Genomic DNA, 10,274 nt, shown 5'->3' with positions numbered 1-10,274 from the left:
ATTCATACTGGAGAGAAACCCTTTATATGTAATGAATGTGGGAAAGCCTTCAGCCACCGAGTATCTCTCACTTGTCATCAAAGAACTCATAATGGAGAGAAACCCTTTGAATGTCAGGAATGTGGAAAAGCTTGTAGCCAGAAAGCAAACCTTATTACCCACCAGAGAACTCATATAAGAGAGAAACCCTTTGCATGTAATGAATGTGGGAAAGGCTTCAGCAGAAGGTCCAACCTTATTACCCATCAGAAAAGTCATACTGGAAAGAAACAGCAGTTGATGAAATAGAGAGGCTTCAGACAGGAAGTACACCTTCACAGCCACCAAAGAACTCATATGATTTGGACAGCTTCAACAAGGAAAGACATCTTCCCTTTCTAAAATAACTTAACTGTGGCTCTTTTGGGTTTTCATACCACCTGCATTTCTCAACCTATGCCTTTTCCATCCCCTCCAAGGAGGCAGCTCTTAGCTTGAAAAAGTCCAGAAAAACAAACCAACACATTAAAAAACTGACATTGTATGTGAAGAGGGTGGGGGTTTTGGGGTGCTCCTAGATGCACAGAGGCACCCCAAAATCGTGGGAAAAGCCCAGATCACGGCATGGATCTGCCTGAATGAATTCAACTCAGATCTTCCAGCCAGAGAAAAAGTTTATTAAAGATAAGTATATAGGCCAGACTCCAAAGTAACCCAAACATCAGTGATCTAAATGGGGTTTAATGTGGTCAGGTGATGCTCACAAGGGCGAGCAGCATGAGGCAGTCTAGAAAGCTCAGCGTCTGAGTGGGGGCTGGGGCTGAGGTAGTCAGGCCAGGTGACACCCGTTATGGGCGGGCATGGGGTCTCATCCTCCAGGGGCATGAGAAATTCCCAGCATCTGAGTAGGGGCTGGGGTTGATAGGCCACATGGTGCCCGTTAGGATGAGCAGGCATGTGGGGTCTCAGCTCCTAAGCTTAAGAACAGCTCAGCATCAGAATGGGGGAAAGGTGAGCCTTAAGTACAGACTGATTGTGGGGGGAGGGATCTTAGGAGTGGCCAAGCAGTTTGGAGTGACAGGAGGAGGGGTGTAAGGAGTGGCCAAGCAGCTTGGGGTGAGGGGAGGAGGGGTCTAGGGAGATCTGGATGGGGGTGGCCAGCAAGCTGGGGCAAAGGGAACACTGGCCTAGCTAGGATTAAGGGTGGGAATGGCCAAGAAGGCAAAACAATGGGAAAGCCAGTTGATGGGGGAGGTGGACCATTTGGAAAAGGGTCCAGGTGAGAATTTCCGTTTGGAACGTCTGAGTGATTTGAACAGACAATGAGAATAGATAATGAAGGGAGCTGGGAGGGGAAGTTTGCTTTCAAAGGGCTTTTAAAGGGAAATAAGCCAGTTTCTAAAACTTTAAGGGTTTCTTGGGACCGGTAAACAAAACTGAAGCCAGGTTCTTTTTGGGGGCCGGGAGGAAAGATGTCAAAGAGAGATAAGTGAGTCTACAAGGAATCTCAAAAGTTTTAAGGTTTTTGTGGGAATTGTAGGTAAACCTCTTCAGTATGTACTGTTCCACACCCGAAGTCCACCATCTTTGTAAAGAAGAGAGAGTGGAGTAGGGTAGCCTTTTTCAGAATTTAATTTTAGTTTTTATTACTTCTGTACTCTGATTTCTAATTTATTGATTTCTCTAATCGTCAATATTTTCTCCATTGTACTTATTTTGTTAGTTTTCAATTCAAAAAATTCACATTCTGTTCATTAATCATCTTTTTATATCGTATTACTATATGGTTTTAGAGAAATAATTTATCCTTTTGAAGCCTGCTTTAGCTGCATCCCAGAAATTTTGGAATATTGTCTTATTTTTACCATTGTTTTTGAAGCGGTTACTGTTTCTATAATTTGCTCTTTGACCCAGTCATTATTTAGCATTTCAGTATTAAGTTTCCATTTGTTTCCATTACTGTGCTCCCCAAATTGATTACTTTTTAATCGTATTATCTTCTGTGAAGGATGTAGTTAGTGTTTCTGATTTTTTAAAAATTTGCTTGCGGTATTTCTGTGTCCTAAGGCATGGTCTGTTTTTGTAAAGGTGCTATTTGGTGCTTAGAAATAATGTATATTTTAATATACATGTATACACTTGATATATATTTAGAAGCTATAAAGCTTTTAGCTCTAAATTCATCAACAGTTTGTTTAGTTTATCTTTTATCTTCCAGACAATTTGTCCAGTATTGAGAGGAAGATTATAGTCTCCCACTATTTATTGTGTTCCTACCTACATCTTGCCATTCAGTTAATTTTTCTCTTGATATGCCATTTGGTGCATATATGTTTAATATGGACATTAATTCATGGTCTGTGGTTCCTTTAAGCATAATGTATTTTCCTTATTTACCTCCTGGGATTGTGAATCTTTATTTTTACTTAGTGTGGCAGCATGGTTGTAATTCCAGCTTTTTGTACTCACCTAATGCAGAGTAAATTTTACTCCAGCCTCTCATGTTGTTTCTGTGAAGAATGCGCCCACTGGATTGTGGGCCTTTGTTTTCTTAGCTGCTCTGATACTTTCATTTTATTTGATTTAGTTCAGTTGTGTCCTGCTCACATACAAGCAGGAGCCACTACTCTCTACGTAAGGATCCCTATAGGCCACACACTGACTTAATTTTAAAATGTAATGTTATCTCTGTTATATTATGTTTTTATTTATTTTGCTAAATTTTTCCCAATTATATTTTAATCTGATTTGGACTACACAAAAAGAGTGTTATGGACCATGTGTTTGATACCTCTGGTTTAGTCCATCCACATTCAAAATTATATGTTTTAAAAATCTTCCTCTTTTGGGGTGGCTAGGTTGCACAGTGGTTAGAACACCAGCCCTGGATTCAGGAGGACTTGAGTTCAAATCCAGCCTCAGACACATAACACTTACTGTCACCCTGGGCAAGTCACTTAACCCCCATTGTCCAACCTAAAAACAAACAAACAAACAAACAAAATCTTCCTCTTTTAAGTCTATACTTTATCCCTAGGATTAATTTTTATTAAACTATTTCAATATAATTGTATCCTTTCTTTTTTGTTCCAATTGATCAATCCTTTCTGTAGATTTGGAGGCCTAGCTAATTTCCTGTTTTTTCCTTCTTTTTATTTAGATATCTGTTTCTTCCCCTTTTTTGTCCTCTCTCTTTCCCTTCTCAGTGACTAGTTAAAAACCTCCCCTCTTCCCCACCCTCCAACTTATGTTTTCTTTTTGTGCACCTTTTTAAAAATAAATAACCTTTTCTTTGCTTTTGTTCTCACTGATTCTCTTCCCTTCCAGTCTGTTTTGAAATTTATTCTGTGATAAGTAAGTTATATGGTATAGATATACCATTAACAAAATAGAAAAAGGATTAATGAACTAAATTAGAAACTATTTTTAAAATTGAAAAACATACCAGCTTTACGTAAAAGCTTTATGTAAGGACAAAACTAGGTAAGTCTTGAAAATTAGAGGGAAAGTTTATGAGAAACCAAAAAGATCACAAAACTAATAAATTTTAACAATTCCGATTAATCTTTAGCCAACTTATTTTTATTTGCAGTCCTCCTTGCTAGTCATTTGAAACACTTTTAAAATTTATTTGTTTTATTCCCAACTTACACCAAATGGGCATTTTCATATCATGGAACAGAAAAAAAAAACAATATTATACATTAAATTGTAGCTTGCTTTGAAAAAATTCTTACTAATAAATTCACCCTGTAGCTTTTAAGGCTGTTCTGCTTATGTGGGCTTCCTGAGAGCCTTTTTTCTGTCCTGTAAAAAAGGTTACTCAGTGACCCTCTTTTCCTTCTTCCTTTTCTCTAACTTACCCCTCCCTTTTGCCTTCTGACTCCCACCCCACTTGGGGAGGGAGACCCTTGTAACAAATATGTATTGTCAAACAACACAAATTCCTACATTGTGTCCAAAAGAATATGTCCTGTTCAGCAGCTTGAGTCCATCGCATCTCTGCCACGAGGTAGCTAGGATACTTCATCAGTCCTCTGGAATCACGGTAGGACACTGCATTGATTAGAGTTCTAAAGTCTTTCAAAATTGTTTTTCTTTACAATGTTGTTATTATTGTATGAATTGTTCTGGTTTCTTCACTTCACACAGGTATTTCCCAAGTTTCTCTGAAACCATCTATTTCATAATTTCTTATGGTTCGATAATAATTATTCCATTGCATTCACATCCCGTAATTTGTTCAGCCATTCCCCAATAAATGTTCATACCCTTAGTTTAGATTTCATTGACGCTATAAAAAGAGCTACTATAGGATTTTTGTACATGAGTCCTTTCCCTCTTTGATCTTTTTTGGAGTATAGACCAAGTAATGAGTGGTATCTCTGGGTCAAAGGGTAGTTTAGTGTAGTAGTTTAGTGACTTTGGGGACCTAGTTACAAATTTCTTTACAGAACAGCTAAAGAACAATGACTAATTGACAACTTCTTTGATGGTGAATTATTGTACCTATTTTTCCACAGCCCCTCCAGCATTTGTCATTTGTTGTGGGGTTTGGTTTTTTTGGTCATCTTTGCCAATCTGATGGGTGAAACCTTAGAGTTATTTTGATTTTCATTTCTCTCTTTAATGGGTCAGCATATTCTTTAAAGAGTTGTTAATAGTTTACAATTCTTTTGAGAACTGTTTGTCCATATGCTTTGATGACTTATCTACTAAGGAATAAATTCTGTGAAATAATGAAAAGTGATGAACTAGGAGAACAGTTGTAAAATAACATTGTAAAGAAAAACAATTCTGAAAGACTTAGAACTTTGATAACACAATGCTAAAACATGAATCCAAAAGAATGAATATGGAACATTACATTCCTACAGAAAGATGATGAAATTAAAATGCAGAAAGATAATGTTTTCCGACGCTGCTAATGTGAGAATTTGGACAAACTATACAGCTATGTATTGAGAGCTTGATGTTTTCTTTTTTTTTCCTCAGATGGTGGGGGAGGGGGAGAAGCATATTAATTTTTTCTTAATGACAAAGACTATGCTATGTTATGCTACATTTATTTCAATACAAATTTATTGCTGGGCAGTGAATTGAAAGTCAAGACACTGAACCACACTAGCAACAATGGTGAAAAAAGACTGCATTATCTTGCTACTTAAAAAAAAAAAAGTATACATCTTAATGTGCTGCTTTAATTGGGGGGTACAATTGATATTACTATAATTTATTGAAAAAAACTGTAAATGCACAGGATTTAAAGTGGACAACATTTGTATTTTTTAAAGTTTGTTAAGAACAATACTTGCATACCTAGACTAATAAATGACCTCACTTATGCTTACAAAATGACTGAAGAAAACCAGGGCCAAAAAAAGCCAATTTCTCTTAAAACTCACAGAGACCTTTTGATGATTGGACAGAGGTGAACTAGAAGTTACTGACTTGGTCAACTGTCTCAATACACATCTTTTACCATGCATGCGTATGCCAGGTCAGGGGGCTTAGAAGCAGTCCTTGATGGTCACCAGGGACCAGATGCGTTGGTCAGCAGGGGGCTGACTATATCCTGAATCTAAGCTAAAGCGCTTGCCTTTGAAGTGTCCTGTCACCAAGAAGGTCACAGGCTGTTTTTGGAGTGAAGTTGCAAGTGTGCAATGACAACCAAACCGCTGATATTCCGCCCGGGACCCAGCGGGATGCTGCATGCCAGAGACAGAGAGCAACACGCTATGAAGTCAGCGTACCCTGCCGGCCAGGGAAGACTAATGTGGCTGTAGGCGTCTTGTCCTAAAGGCCATGTGACACGGGAGCTCTGACGACACCCAAGAAAGGAACACTTTTTATGCGTGACGCCAGGGAGATGGTTTGTAAGCAAACTGCAGTACAGTTCACAGGTTAGATGACGGGTGAAAGTCTGACGAGGGCTGCTGGGATACAAGCCAAGAAGGTAATCACTGATGTCAGGGGAATCAAGTCTCCTTCCTGTTGAGACAATGACAAGAGCTGGAAATATGCAATCAAACACTGGACTCATTGCACAAAAGGTGCCAAGAAGTAGGTGGTCCTTGAGCGACAGCATACTATTGAATGCCTTATTACATTGTGACTTTGGATATACGGGAAAAGAGAAGTTCCGAGAGCTAGTAAAAAGCAAGTTTTTTTTAAATTTTATTGTTTTTTAATTAATTTATTTAATTTTATTGTCCCAGCATGACTGCAGATCTCAATAAGCATTTAAGAATATTTTTTTCAAATGAAGATCTGCCTTCTCTTCTCACCTTCCCTTCTCCCCCATTGAGAAAATAAAACAAAAAAAAAAAATCCTATCACAAACACTTATAGTAGAGGTGAAGTTAAGGTGGCAGAGTGAGAGAGATGTTTTTTGTGTAGCTCACCCACCACGTTTCCTCCATAACAATGTAGAAAATGCACCAGACCTAATCCTGAGCAATAAAGCCAAGAAAAAGTCACAATGAGTAATTTTTCCAGCCCAGAAAAACTTAGGAAGAGAGAGAGGTCTACAAACATTAGGGCACAGGCTGGCCAGGAGAGGGAAAGATGGCAGATGCAGTAGGTGGCATTCCAGAGCTCGGGGCCAAGACAAAGCGTCAGGTCAGGAAGGACTGGAGAAGGAGGTCCCAGGGGATCCCTGAACTACTGCTCAGTGCAAGAATGTGTGCCATCAGGCAGCTCAGCCCAGTTCTGGGTCACTGATTCGGGGCCAAGAGAGGTGCATCACTAGAACTATAACACAAGAAGACTCTGAAAATAGGAAAAGGATAAAAGTAAAGACATTGACTCAGATTATTTTTTTCAAAAAAGGACCATCCTACGCTGTGTCCTGAGCAGGGGATAAGTTCCAGGAACACATCAGTGTCCATCTAGGAGTGCGGCAGGAGCAAGTCAGTTATAGCCTTTAGCCCAACACGTCAGCCAGTAACGAAGGATTCCTAGACCAGAGGGGAGTCGGCACAGCAGTTCAGTCTCTCTGAACCCACAGAATCTCCTAATGGGGAACAGTGACCGAGTCCATCAGCAGCCTACTGAAACTCAACCACACATAATTCAACAGGTCCAATCCTGGGTCAGGAACTTACAGAGCTCAGACAGGCAGGCTGATAAACACGTCTGCCCAGACCACACCAATCTGAGAGCACTGAAAACTTGCAGGCCCCCAGACTGAACTGTGAAAACAACAGAAGGATATGGAAGGATGTGATCAGGTCAAACAATCCTGCAGAAACAAGTAGAACCTGGCACTAACAAAGTCCACACTGAGGAACGAGGCTTGAAGACTGAGGAAACAAAAAAAGAACCTGACCAGAAGGAGCTATTATGATGACAGGGAAGCTCAAAACACAAATACAGAAGACAATGACTTGAAGACATCTACAAAGCCTCAAAGAAAAAGTGCATTTTGGACACAAGCCCAATGAGAATTCCTAGAAGTTAAAGAATTTTAAAAATTTTCAAACATTTTTATTTAAAATTTTGAGTTCCAAATTCTATTCCTCCCTCTCTCCCTCCCCTTACCCCTTCCTAAGATGGTAAGTAATCAGATATATGTTATACATATGTGATTATGTAAAACATCTCCATTAGTCATTTTGTTTAAGAAGACTCAAATAAAAGAAAAAAGAAAGTGGAAAAATAGCGTGCTTCAGTCTGTATTCAACCAATGTCAGTTATTTCTCTGGAGGTGGATAGGATGCTTCATCATTAGTCTTTTGGGATTGTCTTAGTATTGTTGAGAATAGCTAAGTCATTCATAGTTCTTCATCAAACAGTATTGCTGTTAACTGTGTACACCATTCTCCTGGCTCTGTTCGCTTCACTATGCATCAATTCATCCAAGTCTTTCCAGGTTATTCTGAATCAATATTTTCTCCTTGACTTTGAAACTTAGTTATGATTTTCCTGTGAGTTTTCATCTAGGGATCTCTTTCAGATGGTGGTGATCAATGGATTTTTTTTTCTATTTTACCCTTTTGTTCTACAACCTCAGGGCACTTTAATGATTTCTTATAATATTTTATCTAGACTCCTTTTTTAAAAAAAATCATAACTTTCAGGTAGCTCAACAATCCTTATATTGTCTTTCCTTGATCTGTTCTCCAGATCAGTTGCTTTTCTAATGAGGTATTTCACATTCTCTTCTATTTTTTCATTCTTTTGATTTTGTTTCATTATTTTTTGGTGTCTTATAATGTTATTATCTCCCCCTTGCCCAATTCTAATTTTTAAGGAGTTATTTTCTTCCTTAAGTTTTTGGATCTCTTTCCAATTGGTTGACTTCTTTTCATAATTTTCTTGGATTGCTCTTATTTTCCACCTAATTTTTCCTTAATCTCTCTTATCTGAATTTTGAAGTTCTTTTTAAGTTCTTCCAAGAGCTCTTTTTGGGTTTGTGATCATTTGACATGTTTCTGTGAAGTAGGAATGACTTTTTTAGCTTCACTAACTTCTTCTGAGTATGAACCCAGATCTTCTTTATCCTCCTATCTATCTATGGTTAGTTTCTTTCTCCTTTGCTTACTCATTTTTTTTTAAGTGGCTTATGATTATAGTAAAATTCTAGTCCTGAGGTATGGGTGATGATGCCTCAGGCTTTAGGTTTTTCTTACTGTTATTTTCTGAGCTTGGGGGGGGCATCCAACCTTGGGAACTCCTCTCCACCTCAGAGCCTTGGCAAGTGCCCACAGCCACACTGTCACTGCAAATACTCTTGTTCCTTGTGGTCTCTCCCATGGCAGAAAACTTCAGCTCTCCCCTCTGCCCTGGAATTGAAACCGAAACCAGGCACTCTGTGCTCCTGTATGTGCCAAGAGGCAGCGGGGTGCCCGCCTCTCTGCTACCTAACTCACTGGGGATGGGCTCGCTCCTCCTCACCCACAGTCACAACTCAGGGCTGATTCTGGTCAGCACAATTGGGCCAGGCGTCCCTAGACAGCAGAGAGTCCTTTAATCTTCCCCTACTCAGCTGTCCAACTCTCACTTTGACCTTAAGGTAAAAGTGTCTGCTGCCACCCAACCCAACTGCCCCCAGGGCTTGTTGTTTGCTGATTCAGCAGAGTTTGCCTGGAGTTGTTTGCACTTCAATCAGGCCAAACCTCTGCCCCTGAAGTCTAGTCTTTCTTTTTTTTTTTTTTTTGGTGAGGCAACTGGGGTTAAGTTACTTGCCCAGAGTCACACAGTTAGGAAATATTATGTGTCTGTGGCCAGATTTGAACTCAGGTCCTCCTGACTCCAGGGCTGGTGCTCTATCCACTGTGCCACCTATCTGCCCCAGGTCTGGTCTTTCTTAAAGTCCTCTCAAGTTGTCCTAGGAGGAAAACTTTATTACCCTGACTTTTATTTCTGCCACTCAAAGTTCACTTTGAGGCAATATTTTACCTTGTTTGTGGGAGAATTTTGGAGAGCTCAGTATTTCCTGTCGTTCCACCATCTTCCAAGAATCTTCTTTTGTTTTTAAGATTTTGAGTCCCAAATTCTGTTCCTCCCTCCCTCCTTCACTCTTCTCTAAGATGGTAAGTAATTTGATATAGGTTATTAGGTTATACATGTGCAATCATGCAAAACATATTTCCATATTTTGTAAAAGAAAACACACACCAAAAAAAAAGGGCCAAGAAAAATAAAGTTTCAAAAAAGTACGCTTTGATCTGCATTGACTCCATCAGTTCTTTCCTAAGGTGGATGGCATTTTTCATCCTAAGTCCTTCAGAATTGTCTTGGATCATTGTATTGCTGAGAATAGCTAAGTCATTCACAGTTTATCATCATACAGTGTTGCTGTTACTGTGTACAACGTTCTCTTGGTTCTGCCCACTTCACTTTGTGCGTGTAAATCTTTCCGAGTTTTTCTGAAAGCATCGTGCTCCTTATTTCTTTATAGCACAATACTATTGCATCACAATCATATACCACAGTTTGTTCAGCCATTCCTCAATTGATGGATATCCCCTCAATTTCCAATTCTTTACCACCACAAAAAGAGCTGCTATAAATATTTTTGTGCAAATAGGTCCTTTCCCCATTCCCCCTACTTTTAAAAAAAACCTCTTTGGGATATAGATCTAGTAGTGACTTTGCTGGGTCAAAGGGTATGTATCATTTTATAGCCCTTTGGGCAGAGTTCCAAAGTGCTCTTCAGAATGGTTGGATCAGTTCACAACTCCACTAAGCTCTCCCAAATGCATTAGTGTCCCAGTTTTCCCACATCCCCTCCAACAGCCATCATTTTCCTTTTCTGTCATATTAGCTAGTCTGATAGGTATGAGGTGGTG

At 39.3% G+C, this 10,274-nt stretch overlaps 1 protein-coding gene across 2 annotated transcripts in view; it reads left to right on the top strand.

Moving 5' to 3' along the window:
- The window catches only part of LOC114052585 (zinc finger protein 260-like), a 23,599-nt gene extending 22,525 nt beyond the window's left edge, over positions 1-1,074 (top strand). For both annotated transcript variants that reach the window (XM_027875257.1, XM_027875258.1), the window contains exon 6: positions 1-1,074. This exon is cut by the window's left edge and continues 1,697 nt beyond it. In XM_027875257.1, the coding sequence (XP_027731058.1) occupies positions 1-288 (288 nt within the window). In that variant the 3' untranslated portion in view covers positions 289-1,074.
- The last annotated feature ends 9,200 nt before the right edge of the window (positions 1,075-10,274 follow it).

This window comes from Vombatus ursinus, unplaced genomic scaffold (genome assembly GCF_900497805.2).
Source record: "Vombatus ursinus unplaced genomic scaffold, bare-nosed wombat genome assembly UNPS02014808.1, whole genome shotgun sequence".
Classification (NCBI taxonomy): domain Eukaryota; kingdom Metazoa; phylum Chordata; class Mammalia; order Diprotodontia; family Vombatidae; genus Vombatus; species Vombatus ursinus.
This window is presented reverse-complemented; position numbering and strand designations above follow the sequence as displayed.